Genomic DNA, 24,070 nt, shown 5'->3' on the forward strand with positions numbered 1-24,070 from the left:
AAACGTTTTTATTTTTTATTTTTATTATGATTTAGTATTGAATATAACTGATTTAAAACGTTTAACTCAGTGTATTATTATGATTGATATGTAGCTTCACATCAAGGAACATATTCAAATCATATACAATGGAGGTAAAATACCATAATTAAAACACTTTGCTCAGTAGTGCCATTATAGAGCTAACATTACCATGGTAAATGCATAATATTCAAAAGATTTCTGTGTAAATATGTTTTGATGGTGACTACCTTTATCAGTTTTCTAAGTATTTTAGTATGATAATAATTCAAAATAATTCTGGAGAGATGTTAATTGTCCACAGAATTCAACTAAATGTCATATCTGATTTTAAATGTCATATCCGTCCAGATATGATTGAATGTTGAATAAAGGCCTTCTGTAGCGAATCCATGTTCGAGAAAAAGAAAAATATCCATATTTCAAATAGAGTAAACACTTTTTCTCATTTCCGTTATCTGTCAGGCGGAAGCTGGTCCGGTTAAACCATTAACTGTCAATCCCACTTTTTAAGCAAAGACCTAATCATGTTATTCCCAACTAAATTGTAAATCTTTAATGTTTTGGTGCCCAGATTTTAATACCACATTATTGTGGAAGTGGAAAATAAATATAGAAATGAAATAGATAAAGATATATAAGTTTATTGAAATATAAAATGCACAGCACTACATTTAACTTATTTTTAATACACTATATTTTACAAAACATATAGAACCATAAAATAGTGTGATCCATATTAGGACTGTAAAGGACATGCGGAAAGCAACCATACATGCATAGTTTGCATACCATCATAAATGGAGATTCTGGAGAGAAAAAATGCAGGAAAAAAATGTAGTCACCAAATATGAAAGTTTGAGTCTTGCTTTACAAAATGAGGATTAGAAAGGTTTACAATGGGTTAATTGGGCTAGTGACGGTTACCTGGTTAAGTATAGAAATGTTTCTAATTTTTCAGTCATATCAGTGTATCCATATGAATCACATTTAAAGTCTTCTTAGCAAAATATTGGCTTTTCCAGACTGGTTTTAGTAATATTAGTTAGATATTGTTCATGAATTCAGTCTGAAGCTGATGTTTTATATCCGAGATTCAAGTGCGGAGTGGAAGCTCCATTGTGCAGCTGAAAAGGTAGGAAAGCAGTCAGAATTAGGTCGTGATGGAGGTTCAGAAGAGGGACAAGAGCTGGGCTGCTGTAGGACATCCCTGACCTGCCGAGGTAGGGTGTGCAACAGCCAGTTTTCCACCAGCAAACCACCTCCACGAAGCCCAAAACAACACCCCAGCTCGACCGGCAGTTCCTCTAGACTGTTTCCTCGTACATCCAGACGCGAAAGTTGAGTCAGGCCGCCAAAACCAGTGGGCAGAGAACCAAGAGAATTATTCGCAACATTTAAGTTGCGAAGCTCTACGCACCTTTCAAACAGTTCCTTGGGGAGATGTTCAAGCCTGTTGGCGCTCAGGTCTAGTTCGCCAAGAAGCTTCAAGGCTCCAATTTCAGCTGGCAACTCTTCCAAAAGGTTTCCTGCCAAAAGCAGGCGTCGCAGCTTATGCAGAGTAAAGAGCGCCAAAGGAAGGATTTGCAGTTGATTGTGCGCCAAATCCAAGAGCTCCAGTGAGCGCAGCACTCCTACACTGGACGGAAGAGCCACAACGCGGTTATGTGCGAGTCGTAGGCAGGACAGACGCCGCAGATGCTGCAATCCCAACAGCTCTTCTAGAGTACGAAGACTGTTGTACTGCAGATCCAAACTGCGTAGACCTGTAAGCGCCAAAAGCGCTGATGGCAGCCTCTCCAGCTGGCATCCTTGCAGTTGCACTTCTGCCAATCCGGTCAAACGCCTCAGTCCCGTAAGTACCAATAACCTGGTGCCCTCGTTATATATCTCCAGTTTTAGCAGACTCCCTGCCAATTCGCTCAGCTCCCCTGGAACTTTCTGCAGCATGCCACGCAGCACCAAGACACGGAGATGACGCAGTTGTCGAAGGCTGCCAAGGACCCATCCACGCCCCATCCCACCCTCATTGCTCAACCTCCCAGTGAGGTGCAACTCTTGCAGGCCACGGAGGGAATAAACCCAGGCTGGGATCTCTGCAGCTTGGCTGAAGGTTAGATGTAAAGTCTCTAGATGTTCCTGAAGGTGCTGCAGTGCTGCAGGCTCCACTGATGCAGTGCAGTGGTAAAGGTGCATTTCTCTAATGAGAGGAGAATCCAGATTAAAATTCAGTGCTGGGAAAATAAATCAATGCAATCGCAATTCTTGGATTGATTCGGAGATTTTTGGAATGCATTGTGATTCTCTCTCGAATCTATTCTGAGCTTAGTTTTTAACAGCAGATGGTGCTCTAGGCTAGTTTTTAACCACACACTCAAATGCTCACAAAGAAGAGCTCTTATGCATTCTCGGCTTTACAAACTTTATGAATTATTATTTTAGGTTCAAATGGTGCATGTGTAAAGAACTGGAAGCAAGCAGAATATGGCTATTTCTAAAGCATGCAGTGCCATCTGCTGAAAACTAAACTCAGAATCAGTTCAAGAGAGAATTGTGATGCCTTTGGAAAATCACAGAATCGATGCAGAATAATAATTTCTAGATTCGCATTGCATCGATTTATTGTCCCAGCCCTATTAAAATGTTTCTCATCCTCTATTACATGTTAAAATCAGTCTGTGTAAGACTGCAAAATTATGCGCATTTCAGTTGTAATTGAAATTAAAATACTTACCTAAGTGCCGTCATGTTAGCTATTTGTGCTGTCAGTTTGGCGTCTCCAATAAGTTCCAACTTCAAGACCTGTAGCTGGCTGAAGGTAAACAGTGCCGCTGGCAGGCGAGGAAGAGCCACGAGCTGCAACTGAGAGTGTCCCTGCTGGTCAGACGTGATCATTGACCGCAAGCGTTCAGCTCCCCAGTGACGCTCCAGACTTTCTTCCAGGAGTCGAGTCTCACTGACTGGTGAGAGGAAGACAGACAGGCGCTGGGCCAGTAGAGGGTCGTACTGGTCGGCCATGTGCAAGAGGAAGGCGAGGTCATTATGAAGGTCAGGTACATCTAGCATGGATCCTTTCTCACGTAGACTTTGGAAAGAGTACTGCCTCAAAGACCTGAGAATAAGGCAGATTTAGTCAGATTTTCAGAACAGTTTTCTTTCAATTTACAGAATGTGACAGTTGGGTTCCCAGGTAGAAATTCATTCATTTTCTCTATAGGGATACATAGTTCTGATGTTGTTAATTGATGCCATACCTGGGCAAGTTCGGTCCTGGAGGATTTTATTTAAATAAACATTTATAATGTTGTAATTCACCTGAGAAATTGTTGGTTTGGTCCATAGCTTAAAAGATGTTTAAAATCCCCATGGGGAAAATTTATGGAAAAAAGGTGGAAAATGGAAAATGCAGCTGAAAAGGTGGCCTGGCACTAAATATTTGCATTTAGTTATTAGTTCTTGGCACACAAACAGACATGTTAGAGCAGTCACCAGAATCTCTCAACATTCACACATGAAGAGAGACTACAAACTACATGGAGACAGTCCTCTCATGTCTTGGGACACCCATACTTGTGGAAGATCCAGTATAGAGCATAGATGCCCAGCAGACCGAAAAGAAAGAGCAGCAAAACGTAGGCCTGCATTAGCTTGCGCAGGACGGAGGACAGCGAGTGACTGCACTGGAAGATGCTGTAGCCGGTCAGAGCATAAGTGTGAGGTTGGCAGATGTGACTGAAGGAGATAGAGTCCAGGAGAGGAGTCGTGTAGCTCACAATCAAAATAAACTTCAGAACCTTGAACACCGTCTGAGCAGTGTACACCTACATAAAGAGATGCATGTTAAGGCCAACGTATAACAGTTATCAAAGCATGTCAGTTTTTACTTGTATACAAGGGTTTTCTTACAGTACAAATGATGCATATTTTGTCATCAATCTTTGTACAATCTTTGTACGAGCTGGTCACATATGCGCATTAACTTGGTTTTGTACTAATCAGTTACTCCACAAGGTATAAGTATACTTTGGGCTTTACCTTATATATAACATCTGAACTCTCGCAGTGAGCACGAAACCTTCGCACTCTCTCGAACAGTGCTCTGGCCAGCTCTCTGTCGCTGCGGTCCAACGTGGCTCCCTGTCTGGAAGTGTCCGGAACGACTTGCACAGGCAAAACCGGCTCCGTGCATGACAAAGCAGAGAGCGTTGAGCAATGAGACAAAGTTGAGGGACACGGAGATGGTTGTGGTGTAGTGGTCACACTATCAGTCCCCGCCAACAGAGGGCTGTCCGTCCCCGAGTCCAGACTTGACTTGCGCATTTTGTACGAAGATGTTATCTGAACTTTGGGTTGCACTGCTTGTTCAGTCTCAGAGAAACGTGTGTCCAGTTTGGCTGTGAGAGAGAGTGCCCTTGTTGTCCAGGGCGATTCGCAACATTTGGCGAGAAGCGATAGGAAGTGCTCGATGCGAGCAGATGTGAGCGGGAAGTGGAACCAGAAGCAGCCGCTGGCCAGGAGAACCAACGTGTGGAGCAGTGTCACATATGGTAAAAACCTTGAGTACCAGGGCAACGCCTCGTGATAGCAAACCTGGCTGATGTAGATGTACTGCTGGAAGTCAAGGTTGGTACGTCGCCCTTTCACAGGGATCCTAGGTGAGTCAAGTGTGTTTCTAAAGATAGTATCAGACACAGGCTCCATGGGAGAGCTGTGGTTGATGGAAGAGGAGTGTACAGGGATGCACACGACTCCATCCCTTGACAGCTGGAGTGTCCCAGCAAGGATAGACACCATCAGCATGAGCACCAGCAGGTAGTCCATGAAGACCTCCCACCATGGCTTCAATAATTTATAACTGCCCTGACTCTCACCGCTGGACCACAGCTCAGACAGCGTGAACATCTACAGTCAGAGAGAGAAAGACATCTTTTTAAACACCATTCAAATCAAGGTGACACTTTATTAGATTTAAAAATCTAACCAATCTAACAAATTTAAGGCTTTTTTCTTAAATCAAGATACATTTACTTGAGATTTAAGATTAAGATTGAATTTTAAATGTATAATTAAAAAACAATTAGATCTTTTTTGGAGTAAGATAAATGGATTTGTTTCTCCTTTGAATTTAGTGTATTTGTTTCTTATTTTATTGGTAGATTTTCTTTTTTCTTGTTTAAACTTAAACCTGCTTACATTTGTCAGATTAAAAGACCTACCCCTGGTTTCACAGACAAGGTTTAACATAATCCCAGACTAAAATGCATGTTTGAGCTGTCTCAACTGAATCTTGCTCTGACAAATCTTAAAATATGTGTCATTGTTCTGTGTCAAGATGCACACTGCTATATTTTCTTTTAAGGCATTTTTAATAAAACTTGCTTAATTATCTTAGTTTAACTAAGGCCTAGTCCTGGCTTAAAATAAAACTTGTTTATGAAACCGAGCCGAAAGAAATAATGGTCGTAATTTCTGTCATTACCAACAGAGGTCAATGCAACTTGAAATCGTAGTTGGCTAACGATGATTTTGGGAAACGCTCCCTTGAACAGTTGTTAGCGTATTGCTGTGTGCATACTATGATGTTCCAGGTGGTTGCTAGGTGTTGTTTACTGGCTTACAGAGTGTCTGTTAAACATTTTGGTCTCTAGGTATGATGGATTGTTTCTGTGCCAAATACACTCCCTTTGGGTTTGTATAAGTCTCTGAAAGATTTTTTTCTGAACATGGCCCTTCATGACACTAAATAGACAGTTCTCCCAGAAGAGTGCGTATACACGTCAACCAGAGCATGAGCAAAAGCACACCCTTCAACCCATCAAGAAAAACTTTTCGAATCTTGTATGAACCTGGAGGGAGTGTATTTAGCACAGAAATATGCTGTTCTACGTCCAAATAGTTTTTTGAAACTTTGGTCATGTTTAGCATGAGAACCCAACTCTTTTAACAGTGTAAATATCTCACCATGCATTAAATAGTATTAGACTCCCCTCTAAAAAAGTAATTGCACTCTTAATTTGAAGAATCATTCATGTATGATCAATTATATAAGCAATATCTATTTGATCTTGCAATAACATTTGACTAGAACCCCAAATACTTCAGACGGTCTACATGCAAAAATAAAAGTGAGATGTACTTACAGTGATGTATTGTAACTCAACTTTTTGGCTCTAAAGCTGAAACTTCATGCTTTAAACCCCTTGTTTTCTTGCACTCAAGTCCGGCTCAGGCCAGTTTGTTCAACAATGTTTCCAACTTCACTAAGTTCGACACAGTGGGGCCCCAGAAGCTGCTTTGAAGTTTCCATGACAACCTGCACACAATAGCTGCATTCACATCATGAAACGCCAGTGAGCCACTGGATTTGTAAGAAATACACATAAATAAACAGTTTGAAACTTACATGTAAATTTCAGGTTTTATATATTCACCCTGTCAGATCTTTGAGAATGCTAATAGTCCTCTGAGTGCAGTGCATCACATGTGAACAGCAGGTGGCGCTAATTAATCACATTAAATTATAGAGTGTGTGTTGGACTGAATGATGTTTATGTTTAATAAATTTAGAATTAGAATCAGAAAGAACTTTATTGTTAAGTATGTTGGCACATACAAGGAATTTGTTTTATTGTCACAAGCTACACAGAGAGAGCAACAACACATAGATGATAAAAATAAGATGTGAATAAAATACACATACATAAATACAAATAAATGGCAAAAGAAGAGTGAATTATATGTACAGGTGTAGTATTTATAGAAAAGTAATAGAATTTTTAAAAATTACGTTTTAGGGATGAACTAGGATGTAGGGTAATAAAAACAGGGAAATAAACTGCAAACTTCAGGAGCTTGACAGAAGGGTCTTTAGATGTGCAGTCGCTGGTGTAGCTGTAGAGGGAGAAGTGCAGTGGGGAGAGAACGTAGCCCTGAGGGACACCAGTACTGGTGGTGTGGCTGCTGGATGTAAATTTACCAATTCTCACTATAGCTATCTGTCAGAAAGCTGGTGATCCACTGACAGATAGAACTAGGAACAGAGTGCTGGGTTAGTTTGGTCTGGATTTACTTGAAGTTGCGCTTACGATCAGAGTAAAGTGTTGCATTTAGATTGTTTTGATTGTTTGTTTTAAATTTCACTTTCTAAATGAACCTGCTGCTTACATACATGACACATATAAAGTGAAGTGACATTCAGCCAAGTATGGTGACCCATACTCAGAATTTGTGCTCTGCATTTAACCCATCTGAAATGCACACACACAGAGCAGTGAACACACACACACACACACACTGTGAGCACACACCCGGAGCAGTAAATATCACTGAGTGGTGCTTAGTGTGTTCTGGGTGTTGTATTTTGATTGTTTTAATATGTTTTTTTCTGTTAAAATTACGGATCTTTGTGTAATTTTCAATTACAAGGTCCCTTTTTGAAAGCACGGTGTTGTGTCAGAATGCAGTTATTGAGGTTCAAGTTTGTAGAAGTAACACGGTGTGTTCACGGTGTGAAAACAATGTTAGTTGTGTAGGAAACCCCCGTTTATCATCGTGTCACACATTTTTAGTTCCCTCTCACTGGGGATTTACAACAAGCCCACACATTGAGACACATGCTGAAAGATTTGTGAAAACTAAAAGTATTTTTAGAAAATATTTTCATAAATAGTGATTCATGTTCTATTTTAACTAAACTGAGCTGGACGATGACACCACTGAATTCAATAATGAACTGCCTTTAACTGAAAATTGAGTGTTTGCTATTGTCCTTTTGCATTATTGACACACTATTTTCCTGTTTAATACTGCAAAGCTGCTTTGACACAATCTGTACGGTTAAAAGCACTATATAAATAAAGGTGACTTGACTTGATTCAGTTAGACAATAATAATGAAAGCATGAGTAACCTTTTCGTTTAACATTGCATTCTTAACATTTTAATAACATTTTTAAACAACAGCCAAGAAATAGGCTGTTGTTGGGTGGATGCTGCAAAATATGGTATCATATTTCACACAAAAAAACCCATTGAACTATAACTTTCTGTTTATAACTTAAAAAAAACTTATCTGCTGGAAGTTTAAATGTTGAATATTGGTAATTTAATCAATCAATCAACTCACACACACACACACACATACACAAAACATAAATAATAAAAGAAATGTTTCAAAACAGGGTTGGAATGACTGATAAGGTGATTTTTATTTTTGGTGGATTATTCCATTAATATTAATTTTATTATTATTATTATTTATTTTTTAACTGGTGCCTCAGAAACATAAATCTATGTTTTTTTATTTTTATAAAACTGCTAAACTTCAGCATTATAGTTTCAACTTTCTTATTGTTTAGATAATTCTGTCATGTAAACACATTCATTTAAATGCAATAAAAATATTATGCAAGTAAATAAATAAATAGCCTGACTATCCATTTTTAGGCTTGTGTGTTTGTCAATTTCAGTAGTTTTTGTTATGTAGCTATTCAGTAGTTTGTGTGTGTGTGTGTGTGTGTGTGTGACCCTGGACCACAAAACCACAGGGGTATATTTGTAGCAATAGTCAAAACTACATTCTATGTGTCAAAATTATAGGTTTTTCTTTTCTGCCAAAAATCATTAGGCTATTAAGTAAAGATGATGTTCCATGGAGATATTTTGTAAATTTCCTACTGTAAATATATCAAAACATGCATTGCTAAGGACTTCATTTGGACAACTTCAGAGGCGATTTTCTCAATATACTGATTTTTTTGTTATATTAAATTTCAGTTACCATTTTTTATGGTTTTCATTTTTTATTTAGTTTTATTTAACTTTGATAACCCTGCATCTAAGCAAACACTGTTTAGTAATTGAATATTGTTAGGTTTTATGTCTCTGATTATCAGTCATCGCAGATTCATGAGGACTGAATTTTATGAAAATTTATGTACATTAATGTTCTGTTGTTGTTTCTGTGAGAATTTGTGCTCAATTTGAGGCCCACATGTTCATGCGATAGAAAAAGCGTCCATCTCCATCTCTCTCGGACGTGTGGTTTCACACCTTTTGACTCAATCTTGCCCTCTGAAAGTGCAGGGTGTGTTTGTGTGAATCGACACACACCCTCCTCCATGTCTTGCTGGGGCTTTTAGAAGAAGCTCCTCTATAAATAGCGCAGGGCCGCGGTTTTCAGCGCAAAAACCGCCTGAGATTCGAACCAATCCTGTGTCAATAAAATCAATAAAAAGTTTATTATTTTGTGTTTTTATTTCTTTATGAAACGATTCAGAATTTTGCTTCTACATTGATATGAATGTTAAATGTTTTTTGGCCGTGATGGTTCAAAGAACATAAACTCACAATCACATAAATCAATCCAATGAAAATAAATAAATAAAAATGGTGTAGGATTTAGTTGGACAACATGTACAGAAATAATTACACAGAAATCCAATGAACAGACTGAATTTAAAGTAAAAAAAGACTGGAATGTAATTTTCTTGCAAAAGATATTCCAATAACCTTGGTTTTATTAACAACATCCCAAAAATTTTTTTTGAATGAATTTATAAAAAATGAGCAGAACACATTTCTGTGTAAATTGTTTGCAAACCTTTGTTTAATTTAAATATATATATTTTTTTATTAAATTACATTTATGCATTTAGCAGACGCTTTTATCAAAAACGACTTACATTGCATTCAGGCTAACAATTTTCTACTATCATGTGTCAATCGATTAAAAAAAAAATTATCACACATTTTTTGTAATTAATCATGATTGATTCATAATTTTAGGTCATAGATTCAAATTGAACCTCCAAATTAATAGCATAAAGATAGTATTTTTTAAATGTTTTAATTGCATTTTTTTTACTTAGTAACCTATTATTAATGAAGTATTGATATCAGTACTACTACGGTGTCTCAATTAAATCCATTTTCTCTCATTGTTACCTATTAATTATAGTTATTCAACATTACAGTATAATAGAAATCCATTACTTTTAACATTTAATAGGCTCTGAAATATTAAGTAATTTTAAAACAGTCTTCCCATAAACTATAAATTGTATATGCATAAAATATACATATTAATCTTTATTCAAGCTATAAAAGTTAATCAGCGAGAGGTGAGTGATTTCTCTTTTTCATTTGTTTTATTGATTAACATAAATGACAGACTTTTTATTACCTGAAGAGGTTTTACTTTAAATGTGGCACTATCTCTTTTAAACCGGATGCACGTGATGCGGATCTGACACAATTCATATTTTCTCTTTATTTTTTCATTTAAGACTTTATAACTCATTTAAAACTACGTTTACAAGATAACTCGGCAAACCTGTGTATTTAGACACAATTTTGTGTGTTTTTGTCATAATGTGAGAAATGTTAAAGGTGTCTAAATAAATTTTGGTATGATTGTATATTTAATTTTTACAGTGAAGACTATACAGTGCTATTTTACATTTAATTATTAGGTTTTCTGTACCTAAACACCTACAAACTTGAAAAAACTTTAACATTTTTGCAATTAGTGCAAATAAATAAATAGAACGAACATAGAAATTAAACAATTTCAAACAGGGCCCACTGGTACAATGTGCACCGGGTCCCTGGGAGTAACCCCAGGTACGTGTCGCCAAATTCTCGAGTTAAGAAGAGTAAAGAAATAAAAAGTTAATCAAAATTAAAAAAAGAAGCAGATGGGCTACAGCAGCAGAAAACCACACCGGGTGCTGCTCCTGTCAGCTAAGAACAGGAAACAGAAGCTACGAATCACACAGGCTCACCAAAAGTCTCGATTTCTGCTGTGACATTCAGATGTTAAAGCTGCGGTAGGGAACTTTTGATGCTCAAGAGGTTAATAAACAGAACTGCTTGCGTCTTGCGGAAGAACATCGTAGCCGGAACTACTTCTCTCTGTTTATGTCTATGAAGAATCACAAAGGTACTGGGTTACTCCGCCGCGGTACCCCCGAAGCAATCTAAAATAGTCCGAATATAAACACTTATTATAGGTGCACCCTAGTGATTCAGGACAAGCTAAAAACACAGTTTGGAAAATGGATTCATGGTGTACTCGCTTATTATGTTCATTTTTCTACATTTTGAACACAAACAAAGTTACGGACCGCAGCTCTGATTGGTTGTTTCTTACCGGGAGCGATGTATTTTCTGCAAATGGCAATAGGAGCACTGGGAGGAGCCAGAGGAGCTTGATTTTTTCACAGATTATCTGTCTCATATTCTACTGTCAGGACATAATGACAGGTTTAATAAATATGTAAAAAAAAATTTTTTTACAAAAGTTCCCTACAGCACCTTTAAGGTCAGAATTTAGCATAAAGAACATGAAAGCAAGGATCCATCCTGCCTTGTCTCAGCGGTTCAGGCTGGTGGTGGTGTAATGCTGTGGGGGATGTTTTCTAGGCGCACTTTGGGCCCCTTAGTACCAATTTAGCATTGTTTAAACACCACTGCCTACCTGAGTATTGTCCATCCCTTTATGACTACAGTGTATCCATCCTCTGATGGCTACTTCCAGCAGGATAATGCACCATGTCACAAAGCTCAGATCATCTCAGACTGGTTTCTTAAAAATGACAGTGAGTTCACTTAAATCAAATGGTCTCCACAGTCACCAGACCTCGATCCAACACAGCAGCTTTGGGATGTGGTGGAACGGGAGATTCTTTGCAGAAACTGCCTGATGCTATCATGACAACATGGATCAAATTGGACAAAATTAGGAATATTTCCAACACCTTGTTGAATCTATGCCATGATAAATTAAAGCAGTTCTGAAGGCCAAATAGGGTTCAACCCTGTAGTAACAAGGTGTACCTAATAAAGTGGCCACATGTGTGTGTGTGTGTGTGTGTATGTATGTATTTAATGCATTTTCCCAAAGCCCAAAGACTAAAGATACATCACTGGCTACATCACACAACACAACTGATAAAAACAGTCTGAAGTGAAAATGTGTCACGGCTTGAGACTTTCTGCCTCTTGCGGTTCCATATAACCCATTTAAGTGTCACATTTCCATCTTTTAGATTGCAGAGATAGAGAGTCTGAGAGATGTTTCACTTCGGGATGATGTCATTGCCCAATCCCTATAGTGAAACTGTGAGTATCTTGAGTACCTTCAAGCGGAGCCATTCACACACCCTCATATACACCCACTCAAGTGCACTCGACGATCGGCAGAAAGCCCAACCAACAGAGAGGAAGATGGTGTGAAGTTATGCCATGCCAGGTCACGGAAAGGGCATAGACAGACCGACAGTCATTCTGACTGTACAGATGTGGGGGGTTTTCAGACAGTCTTATGAAAGTGTTTTGATGCTTTACATCATCTTTCATGCATTCAGACATGCATTTGGCTGCTTTTGTTACAATAAAATTGTTTCAAATGCTTTATATGCTGCTAAAAAGGCATTTCTGTCATGAGAACTCTGGCATGGTAATGTACATGGCAATGTCAATGTTAATCTGCCATGATGCATGATATTATTCATGTACTGAGACTTCCTACTGCCAATGCATCCGCAACATGTAAGATATGCATGTAAGAAATATTGCTGCTGCAAATATAACATATATGAAATAACCCCCATATAGCATACATGAATCACCCCATAGCAGATCTATACAGGTGGAGCTGGGGAAGGTGGCGGGTTTCTGAAGCAAGCTGCAACTGCTACGGCAAGCAATAGTCATATATATGAATGTTGAGCAGCGAGCTCATTGGCTACCGAGACCGAGAGAACCAATCAGCTGTGTCATGTAGTAATGATGTCATTAGGGCAGACTGAGTTAGACCAATCGGACTGCGCCATCGAGAGTTTCATGCCAGGACTCTGTATTTGGACAATGAAACCCCACCTGAAATGTCCTGCATCAGATCATATGTCTGTATCTGCGTGTCTCAAATGCTTCAGGTTTTTTCTTAGTCAAGTCTGAAGTCTCAGTGTGTTTGAATCAGATGATTTAGTGGATGTGTGAAGTCAGCTCTCCTCAGGTTCACCAAAGGTGTCCTATCAGAGGAACCGCAGGTGGAGAATCACATTAACAATACACATCAACCATTAACCACAAACCACACACAATACTGACTCTCTTCATGTTTAACATCAATTGTTTTAGCATTTCAAACCAACCATCGTATGTCTCTAAAATGTTTTGCTTGTTTGTAAATGTGTTTGTGCTTCTTTCTTCACAATAACTGACACTGGCTGTTATAAAACATGCTGTTTTAAAGTACGTGTGACTTTTTTGAGCTGCTATCATGTGTTCATCAAACACTCTGCATCCGTTTATAAAAGATGGACATCATGAGACGAAGAGAAGTTGTGAGAAAAAGAAAAAAAAAAGAATTAAGGTGGGTCGTGAGAAAGTGACACGTTTATTTGTCACTCTTCCTCTTTGTTTTCTCACTGCAACCACAAGTGGTAGGCCTAAAATGTAGAGCAAAATTATTCAAAGGAAAAAATGACAGAATAATATAATAGAGAACTGAAGGGCGAAATCTTTTGTACGAACTCTTATCTTTCGCAGTTTGGTGAGGCCAAACATGATTTGAGTTTAAGCTGATAAAAACTGCGGTCATGTCAGATCAAATAATATTTGTGTCCTTCAGTTTTCAACAGAAGTGAGCGTTCATTCCAAGAATGATTGCTAGAAGGAAAACTTTATTAGCTGGCAATGACTAACGATAAGGAAAGCTACATATCAAGGAACAATAACTAACCTTTTTAGCTTTTACATAGAAGAAAAAGATGTTTGTTTATACCAAGTTTTGCTGCTTTTGATCCTAGCGCTCTTTAAAGCTAAAATGAATAAATTAGCCAAAAACCGTTCTGAATCTTATTTCAAATGTATTAATGTGGATTTGCATTTCCTAAGGTCACACACCATTATTTTGTGAATTCAGAGAGCAAATTCCAGTTTTAACTTCAAGTCTGTCACACTGATTTGCTGTGCTTCAGACATTTCTTATACAGAAAAATTATTATAGACACTTAACATTTTTGGCCTAAATAATTTGACACATTTTTATTAAAGCTTCATCATTCTACCGGCTTTAACCCAAGTTTATGTAGGACGTTTTATATAGGCCTACGGCGTATTTTACACAGGTGTTTTAAAATCATTCAAGATCATAAAAGATTGTTATACTCAGTGTTTTGTTTTTTTTCCTGACCCGCACAGCTGGTGAATCTCGCTGAACTAGACGAATTTCCAGTGTTCAATCCCCTGAGCCACAAAGCCTCAGAGACTCGAGCACTTATCGCTAACTGTGTCAGGAGCGTCGCTCTGTGGTGAGGGCGGCGGAGGGGCTGTGTGTCTGCAGATGGAGCAGGTGAAGCGGTGGGCTTGTGGGTAAAAACGAGCAGGAGCTCTATGGGAGAAGGAGGGCCCGGTGGGCTTCTTTGTTCACCTTGATCTCTTGGTTTTTGAGCATTGTCTTCTTTGCATCTTTCTAGGAACTCGAAGCAATGCGCTGTGTGTGCTTTCTTGAAAGTGGCTTTGGTAGGAAAGTGTCTGAAGTCTAAGTGAAAACGAACATAAAGGTGAAGCGAAGGAACATCTTTACATGGTTCCTTTCTCTCTTTACAAAGTAATGAACAGCTACATACAGTATATGCTGTGGGCCTACGCTCTTAAAAATAAAGGTGCTTCAAACGTTTCTTTAAGCGATGCTGTAAAGTACCGTTTTTAGTTCCACAAACAATCATTCAGGCAAAGGTTCTTAATAGAACCATCTCTTTTTAACCTTTTTATAATCTTAAGAACCTACTTTCACCACAAAGAACCTTTTGCGAAACAGAAAGGTTCTTTATGGAACCATTTAGACAAAAACGTTCTTCTATGGCATCTTGAAGCGTTTGTTTTAAACTCTCTTTTAAGAGGTGTTATAGCATACCTCTATAGCACATTTCATGCAAACTGGTAATTCAAATGTTTTTACATAAAAAAACATCTAGAAATATACATGACAAATTCAATCAAATTAAACATTTAACATGTATTTTATGTATCCGTTTAACACAAAGGATGATAACTATATAATAATAATAAAAATAATAATAAGGTTTTAGCTGCTTTCCTTTAATTCTCTCTTAAATTGTTGCACTTTTTCTCCAGTTGTGTAGTTTTTGTCTATCCTTGTTCTGCTAAAAGAGTAAGACTACAATGACTTTGTCCCTTGGCATGTTGGGTAATCTCCCTCAGCCCTCTGTGCGCACCAAAATCACAAACCAAACCAGATGAGAAATCACACAGTGGGGCGGTGTGGGCACAGTGTTCACATCTCTGTGGTCTCATGATCTCCTAAAGCCTTTGTTTAACCCACCATCTCTCACAGCTGCTAAATATTCAGCGTGTTTGTTAGCCTGTTTGAGAGGAGTTAACTGATGCTCGTATGAAGGTCTGGAGCATTCAGGTGATCTACCAGAAGAGCATCAGAGGTCAGTTTTATGGACTTTTATCAACTTCGTATCTCAAATTGACCCAAATTAGCCAATATTTACAGTTAGAGTTTAGATCATTGAAAAACGATGAGATGAGAAGTGTTTGTATTTTTAGAGTGTAGTATGAAAAAAAAACGCTATGAAGTCAATGTTTTGGTTTCTAGCATTACTCAGAATTTTTGTTTTGTTTTGTGTTTAACAGATGAAAGAAACTCATACAAGTTTGGATCAACCTTAGGGTGAGTAAATGGTGACAATTTTATTTTCTGTGTGAACGGTCCCTTTAAAGTGAGTTTATGCTGAAAATAAGAACAAATGTCTGCCAATGGAGTCAGAAAAAGGAAGTTAACAAAGAGGTAATGGCTCTCATTTTAAGCATTAAAAAACCCCACTTAATTTGGATGGATATGCTATAGCATTTTGTATCTCTGAGGAAGAACAGCATGCACTTTTTACATTGTTGAGATCATTGACTTAAACGTGTTTCCTCAAATTTGTATTTCGTCCAATCTTCATCCGATCTCAACATTAACCCAAACACTTCTCTTCCAAAGATCAAGAAGTTCCAGAAAAGAAGAAAAAGTTCCATGAACAATGTATAAATATTTTTGCGCTGATGTTTAAGAATGTTATTAAAGATCAGATAACTCTGATTGACTTTATTTTACAGTCCTGTTCCTCATGTACATACTACGCACTTATTATAGTAATTACAATAACTGTGTAATAACTAGGTACTAACCCTGAACCTACCCCTAAACCTAACCCTACCCCATGTAGTTACCTTGTGTTACCAGAACGTTCTTAGATAAATGCACTGTAAGTACACTACATTGGTAGTGTAAGTACATTGGGAGATTTAATTACAGTTTGGTTAAATGCGGAATAAAAGTGACACCGATTTGCATATTCTGCTCTCTTAAGTAGATGGCACTGATGACGAATGAGCAGATTTACCAGCCGTCCTGATTTGATGTCTGAAGCGAGCCTGGCGAGGACACATCAGAAAACTCTCGTACTTCCTGTAGCAGCTTCAGAACCGAACCACAACTCTCACAACCAGACGCATCTGCATCGCCCGGCGTCTGGACGCCCGAGGGTGAGTCTGACACCAACACACATACAGCTACAGCTATAAATATACATTGTAAATGCTATATATTTAAAAAAAAAAAGGAAGAGCAGATATATCATTGCTGTGCGTCTAAATCACTTTTACCTTGTTTAGCTTTTAATCTTTCAATGCTGCAGGTGGCTCTTATTACTGCATCAAAAACAAATATATATGCTAAATTAAGTGTAATTTTGGATCTTTTATTTTCTTTTTACACCAGTTTAGAGAAACTTGGTCAGAATGTAGTGCATTTGACACGCTAAACGATAAAGTGTATGTGGAGAGCTCATGTGAACAATGCCTCTGTGATGATGATCTGGATGATTTAGGAGACGTTTGGAGCTGCAGGTGAGCCGGTGCAGGTGTTGATGCTGCTTCACGTCTCTAAACCTCAGATTCTGTTGTTCTAACTGAATTCAGTCTTCGACAGCTGCATCGCACTCAACCGCACACAAAACATTCAAATCTGTTCTCTACATTACTGTCGTTCGAGCAAGCAATCTTCATATCAGAGGCAAAAACCTACAGCAGGGTTATTTCTATATTAGTATTCATATGTTCTCATAATAATTGAATATTTCATTCTTTTTAGGGGTTAATTTGGGGAGAATTAAAGAAAATAATATACAGATACAAATTGTTTTTGTCATTTTAATTCACATAGTATATATTGAAATTTTTCTCTTTTCTTATTTTCTCTTTTCTTATTGTATAAAATTACAATATTTACCTTCCTCGTTTATTCGTCTAATATGGAAAATTGCGAAAAGTAACAATACTGATTATATAGGCTATATATTGAATATTGTTTAATATTATGATAATTTGTATAGATTCATATAATATATTAATATCATGAAATAATACTGACACTAAGCGTCAAGTTTTGAATCAATATATATTGAATATATCATTTTCTGAATTTTTTCTACGGTTAGTTATGAATGCTATATCCTCTTATGATGTATTAAATGTATTATATGTATTATATTATGATATGTTTATGTATTATACGTTTATGTCTTATTCATTAAAATATTATATTGAATTATTATTATTATATTAGTTACTAATTAAAAATTGTAATATTATACGTACATTTAGCAGACGCTTTTAACCAAAGTGACTTACAAATGAGGAAAGTGGAAGCATTCAAAAGCATGTAAAAAGTTTTACATAATTTTATATATATATGTATTTATTTATTTTATTTTGTTACATTTCTTTACATAAAAATAAATCAAGCACATATAAAATATAAAAAAGACTAGAGAAAGCAAGTGTTAGGGGCCTTTTTCAAATTTAAATTGAAATTATTTATTTAATTAAATATTTATATATATATATATATATATATATATATATATATATATATATATATATATATATATAATATTAATTATATTTCATAGTATTTAGATTTATTTATTAATTTATCTTCTAATGTGGAGAATCTAAATAATATTTTTATTAGTTATTTTGAATAAATATATTATATTGGTCACTGAACTCATTAACAATGATTATTATGAATAAACGATTAAAACATTTGGGATTTGTTGTGCTTTCATTTCAGATTGTAACTTTACCTGATTTGACGTGGTTTCAGTCCCGCTTTTAACAATGCCTCGATCGTTTCTGGTGAAAAGTAAGAGGGCGGGGCATCACTCCACACGCTCCGCCCACTCTAAGCATCAGCATCATGACGGATGGACATCCAGCAGGCGCTCTGCGGCTCTGGAGCTGCTGCCGTGCACATCCACCGACGACAGCCGAACTCTTAACAGCACTGAAACAGCTGGAGATGAACCCCAACCCTGGCCTTCATCCACTGCAGGTACATGAAGAACAGGAACAGCTCAGCACTGTCTAACACCAGCAGTGGCTGGAAGAGAGCGGCAGATTGAGCATGATATACGCAATAAATGCATTGTTGGAGTTTCACATGAAATGTCTAGACAACTCATTTAGAAAATAGGATCTGAATTACAATCTTTACTCATGAGAATATGACAGCCTGAGAACTTAACTTGAACAAAACTCCCGCAAATGATCAGCTTGAATGACTCACTGTGATATTTTTTTTTCCAAGAACCAAAAACCTCACCACTATTCTGGTTAATTAATAGCCCAGCTAGGTCATGAAAATGTTTCATCTCAATGTTCTCGGAACGTTCAAAATGACTAGATAAAAAAAAAAAGGTTTAATTTTTGCATACGTTAAGGGAACATTGTGTATTCATTTTGGAAATATTTACAATATTTACATTAACAATGAATCATTTAGCAGACAATTCTATCCAAAGCGACTTACAAATGATGAGAACAATAGAAGCAATCAAACCAAAAAAGAGAGCAAAAAGTGCAGTGACAATGCTCAGTCAGTCAAGCATAGTACAAAATGTTAAAAATGTTAGATGTTAAATGTTTCTGTTTTTGTGTAATTTTAATCAAATGTTCTTTTAACATTATTGGGACAACATTTGTTCTTAACATGGAGAACCTTGCCAGAACGTTCTGAGAACATTTCATGTGAATTTTCATGATTGTTTAATAATAACAATGTTTAGTTTTAAGAATATATTTCCCATAATGCTTTGCAGAAAGAGAGCCTGAGAGCTGTAAAGGCCGATTCAAACCAAAGGAAAAATAACGATAACCATTTATATATATATATATATATATATATATATATATATATATACATTTAATCCATTCTACAGTTATAACAAAAATGACACAAAGTAATGCGCGAACGTTTAAACTCGTTTGAACGTTTTCTCTAGGAATAAACTAACCCGATCTCATGAATGTGCATTTCAAAGGCATGATTCTAATGTTTCTTTTTCTACTTTTGCTTACATATGATACACAACTGGTAGGTTTAGCGGTGTGGTATAGGTGTGTATTATATGTATGCCAAAAAGCGTATTATATGCACGGCAACAAAGTGTGTATCATATGCACGCAAAAACTGCCTATTATATGCATATAAAAAACGTGTATATCATATGCACGCCAAAATCTTTTTTTTTTTCTGCATATAAAAAGTATTGTTGTGTTTTCATTCGGTACTGTACTGTACCAAATCGAACCGGTACTGTACCGAAAATACCATTCGGTACTGAAATTTTCAACGTCCATTTCTTACTAAGATTTGACTGGTCATTGTATTCACATGAGTTTTTAAGGCTCTTTTGTGTGTCTGTGTGCTTTCTCGGTGAAGAGTGTGAAGAAATGATCACTAAAGCAATCATAGACATATTTGTTGAACGCAGGAAGACAATGACCAATCAGTGCTGTTTAAGAATCTGGTCAACAGCGCACACATCTTAGCAGGAAATGGACGTTTTAAAAATGTTAGTACCGAATGGTTTTGCAGATGGTACTTTTGACAACACTAGTAAGTTGCATGTAAATATACACCCAAAAAAAGTGTTATTGATACACATTTTAATGAGACCGGGCTCAATAAACAGATTGTTAATATAGCTGTTGGTGTGCACGGTTCTTACTGAAAAGATTGAGTGAGTCATTCAATGTGTGGGCTCCAAAAGTGATTAAATCCTTGTACTATGCAAAAACATCACTTTTTATTTTGTTTTATTTTAATTAATGTTGTCTATAGTCATTTTTGCATTCTAAGATGAATCATATTCCATTCTCTTGTATTGTGTGTGATGGTAGTGAAGCAGTCTGGAGTTTGTCCGTTGTCTAAGCTGTCGTGCTCTGTTGCGATGGAGAGACAGAGCGAGCTGGAGTGTCTGATTCAGGCTTTGCTCAGTCACCATCAGCTGAGCAATGTCCAGACGCCGCTGTGTGAATGTCCGCTCTGTGAGAAGGTGAGGAACGGCCGTGTGTCCTTTACTGAACTACCCTGATTGCAATTATTAGCCACATCTGTTTCCGCCACGGAAAAAAAAAACAAACAACAATTCCTAATTTTCTTCTTAAAATTGTGAGTTTATATATCGAAATTATAAGAATGAGGACAGAATTGTGACCTTAAATCAGTATGTATTAAATCGTATGTATTTTAGGAGGTCGCTAATTTGTACAAATTCGTATGACCTCACGCGTACAAATTTGTAAGATTTGTCTAAACTCCAGGGACGGGTAAGTTTAGGGGTGTTGTTAGGTGTAGGTCTTTTGTACAGATTCATACTAATTGTGCAACTCGTAAAATATTAGCTACCTTGTAAAATATGCACAAATTGCTGTTAGATTGTACGGAGCCCCGCACATGAAATGCAAGAAAAAATAAATAAATTGTGAGCACGATTTACTAATTCGTTCCCTCAATGTATTTAAATGTGCACACGAGTATCATTGCGTTCCCTCGATTTACTATTGCGTTAGCTCAAAGGAACGAATTAGTAAATTGTGCGCACAATTTATGAATCGAGTGAACAAAATAGTAAATTGAGGGAACTAAATAGTAAATCGAGGGGACGCAATAGTATTCGTGTGTACATTTTACGTTTAGGAATGAATTAGTAAATCGTGCATACGATTAAAGGCCCGTTCATGATCAAGAATGATAACTATAAAGTTAACTATAAAGATAACGATATTAGCCTCCACACTAGTGAATGATATTGTTTGTGTATTCTAAGCGAACGCACCTCTGCTGCTTTAAATTCTCGAACTCATTACAGCAGGATTGATTCTGATTGGTTGGCAATATTTTTATCGTTCATCAGAAAACAAAATCGTTCTGAAAGTGATTCCAACGATATCGTTTCTCTGTGCCTTTATCGTCATAGTTGTGGTGTGGACTCCACTATTCTTTAATATTGAGAACGATTTTAAGAACTATATCTTTATCGTTATCTTTATAGTTATCGTGCTTGGGGTGAACGGGCCTTTAGCCTACTATTTTTTTAAGCATGCCATGTGCGGGTCTGCGTAAGATTGGGCTAAAAAAATTAATTAAAAAAGTAAAAACGGAATTTTGAAATTAAAATTAAAAATTGCAAAAAATTCTGAATTGTAAGATCCAAGAAAATGTAGATTATTGACTTTTCTATTTATTTAATTATTATTATTTTTTTTACATCCCATGGCAATAGGCTAGAAGAATACCTATATTATGCAGATGCAAAGCATATAGAAAGAACAATTTATAAAATAAAAATGAATCGAGTCAAATAAAAAGATGTACTGATCTGATCACGATTTAATGATTTGAAAGTTCAGATTTGACAATGATTTAGTCCTGATCTGATCACCTGACAGGATTTTCACAACTCATACAAAATCACATTTGGGTTTGTGTGGGTTTCATGCTTAAACATCTCATGCTTCATATGTGATGACATGCACATTTTAAACCCAGAAGTTGATACACCTCACAGATCACATGTGGTTTAACAATAACACATTAGATCAATGTAAAACACATTGTTATTTCCATTTGTGATATGGTGTGATATTAATATTGCTATGTCTTCTGTAGCTCCTGTCTTCTGCTGTGAGTTTGGCATCGCACTTGTGCAAGTCACATGTCAACAGAGCTGCTCTCCCATTGGCCGACTCCCCAGGCCACCCCCAACAGCCTTATGGTTACAGACCAACAGGAATACTGAGGGTGAAAATACTAAACAGCTGTCTGTATACAAGTACATACTGTACAGAGATTATTAGAGTTAACTAAAAAAAAAAATGCAATAACTAAAATAAAATAATAAGATGTAGTAGGTTATCCAAATATCATGCATTCAGAAAGTTACCATGCTGCATGAAGAGTCTACATACTATATACAGTATAACTAGTTTGGCAGTACTCTATTCTAAACACAGCCTGTGTGAATGTGTGTTTCAGGAGCGCAGTTTTGGTTGTAAGGTTTGTGGGAAGGTGTTTAAGAGGTCGTCGACTCTCTCCACACACCTGCTCATTCACTCGGACACTCGGCCGTTCCCGTGTCCCTACTGCGGAAAGAGATTCCACCAGAAATCTGATATGAAGAAACATACCTTTATACACACAGGTAAAATACATAATGGGGTTTCCATTGACTTCAGTTTTCAGTCAAGACACTTCCAGAATGCAAGATGCAAAAAATGTCACCTAATAAAATTTGTTCCCATTTGCTCCAATAACCGAAAAAAGAAAAAGAAAAATTTTCAAATGTGCATATTTTGTATTACAAATACACTCACAGTCATGCTAATTACATTTAACATTTAACTACTTTAATGGCAAGAGTACAGTAATATAACAAACTTTTGAAATGTGTGCATACACACAGTGATACTGGAGGTCCAAATTCAACACACCTACCTTATTAAAGAAAAGCAGAAGAACTTAAAATATGAACATTTCACAATAAGTGTTTGAGAACTTCCCATTTGATCTCCACTTGCACATACTGTTTTCCAAAGCAATCTGTGTGAAAGACTGCTTCAAACTGGCATGTGTCATATTAATATAATTAATTGTTTTATTCATAAATACACTACTTTGTAACGCAATTAGTTTTACAGTTTACTGCACTGTTATTCTTCTAGTTTTACCTAAAGCATAGCGCATTCACAGAAATGAATTCAAATGCAAAATAAGGTGGATAGTGTTGCACAACTGAAAATGCAGGTTAGCATACTTGCACTTGTTTAAGGTTAGATTAGCTGCCTGTGTAGTCAGTAGTAAAGCAGTAGTTTTAGGGGCAGGGCTAATGCGTGTGACTGCTGTCCTCTCTCAGGTGAGAAGCCTCATGTGTGCGTGGTGTGCGGTAAAGCATTCAGTCAGAGCTCCAATCTGATCACCCACAGCAGGAAACACAGCAGCTACCAGCCCTTCAGCTGCTCACACTGCCCTCTCAGCTTCCAGAGGAGACTGGACCTACAGCGCCACCTACAGACACACATGCAGAACGACAGCGCACTGTATCATGGGACCTGAGAGAGACCAGCTGCACCTTAAACACCTTGGGTGGCTTAATGTACAGGGGTCTTGGCGGTTATGTTTTACCCAAAAGTCCTCTATATATGTTTATGAAAGCTGTTTGCACCAAAACAAATGTTTGCTTATGTATATCTATCTTGGTTACACAAAATGCATTGTGAGATCTGTCAACAGGCTACACATTACTGTAGATTTATTGCTTCAAGTCTTATGATTGGCTGCTCATGGTTGTGATGTCATAATCATGGAACATTTATTTCAGAAGATTTATAAAGGAACAATAATCCCTCTATGCACATGATAGGGCATTTAATAACATATGCTGTAATGCAACAGATTCTTAAGAACATTAATCTCTTTTTGAAAGTACAGGTATCTCTGTATTTCTCAAGCTCTTAGCAGAAGTTTTTATCTTGTTTTAAAGTAGGGTGAATTCTGCAAAAGTGGGACACTTTTAGGTAAACTGATTTAAATACAAATAAATAAACTCTTCCAAACACGTGTATGCTTTAAACAAATTCTCAAAGTCTCTTGTATCCCTCAGCATGTTTTTGAATATCGG

At 36.9% G+C, this 24,070-nt stretch overlaps 3 protein-coding genes across 6 annotated transcripts in view; 2 read left to right on the forward strand and 1 right to left on the reverse strand.

Annotated features, from left to right (window-relative positions):
- rangap1a (RAN GTPase activating protein 1a) overlaps nucleotides 1-24,070 on the forward strand; it is a 321,818-nt gene that overhangs the window by 116,336 nt on the left and 181,412 nt on the right. The window lies entirely within an intron of this gene.
- si:ch211-106h11.1 (volume-regulated anion channel subunit LRRC8D) lies at nucleotides 253-6,460 on the reverse strand. The gene is made up of 5 exons (XM_052551028.1): nucleotides 6,162-6,460; nucleotides 4,057-4,923; nucleotides 3,592-3,842; nucleotides 2,756-3,133; nucleotides 253-2,221 (listed from the first exon to the last, which is right to left on the reverse strand). The coding sequence occupies exons 2-5, from the start codon at nucleotides 4,921-4,923 to the stop codon at nucleotides 1,105-1,107; spliced, it is 2,613 nt and encodes an 870-aa protein (XP_052406988.1). The 5' UTR covers nucleotides 6,162-6,460; the 3' UTR covers nucleotides 253-1,104.
- Nucleotides 15,305-23,997, forward strand: LOC127952603 (zinc finger protein Gfi-1b). Of its 3 annotated transcripts, XM_052551248.1 has the most exons (9): nucleotides 15,305-15,487; nucleotides 15,693-15,729; nucleotides 16,418-16,589; nucleotides 16,825-16,952; nucleotides 18,181-18,441; nucleotides 20,292-20,446; nucleotides 22,063-22,194; nucleotides 22,429-22,594; nucleotides 23,306-23,997. In XM_052551248.1, the coding sequence occupies exons 5-9, from the start codon at nucleotides 18,228-18,230 to the stop codon at nucleotides 23,503-23,505; spliced, it is 867 nt and encodes a 288-aa protein (XP_052407208.1). In that variant the 5' UTR covers nucleotides 15,305-15,487; nucleotides 15,693-15,729; nucleotides 16,418-16,589; nucleotides 16,825-16,952; nucleotides 18,181-18,227; the 3' UTR covers nucleotides 23,506-23,997. The 3 variants fall into 3 exon arrangements, with proteins under 3 accessions (XP_052407208.1, XP_052407207.1, XP_052407206.1); XM_052551247.1 differs by lacking the exon at nucleotides 16,825-16,952 and having other exon boundaries at nucleotides 15,306-15,487; nucleotides 16,415-16,589; XM_052551246.1 differs by lacking the exon at nucleotides 16,825-16,952 and having other exon boundaries at nucleotides 15,306-15,487.

The sequence above is a fragment of the Carassius gibelio genome, chromosome B3 (assembly GCF_023724105.1).
Source record: "Carassius gibelio isolate Cgi1373 ecotype wild population from Czech Republic chromosome B3, carGib1.2-hapl.c, whole genome shotgun sequence".
NCBI classification, from domain to species: domain Eukaryota; kingdom Metazoa; phylum Chordata; class Actinopteri; order Cypriniformes; family Cyprinidae; genus Carassius; species Carassius gibelio.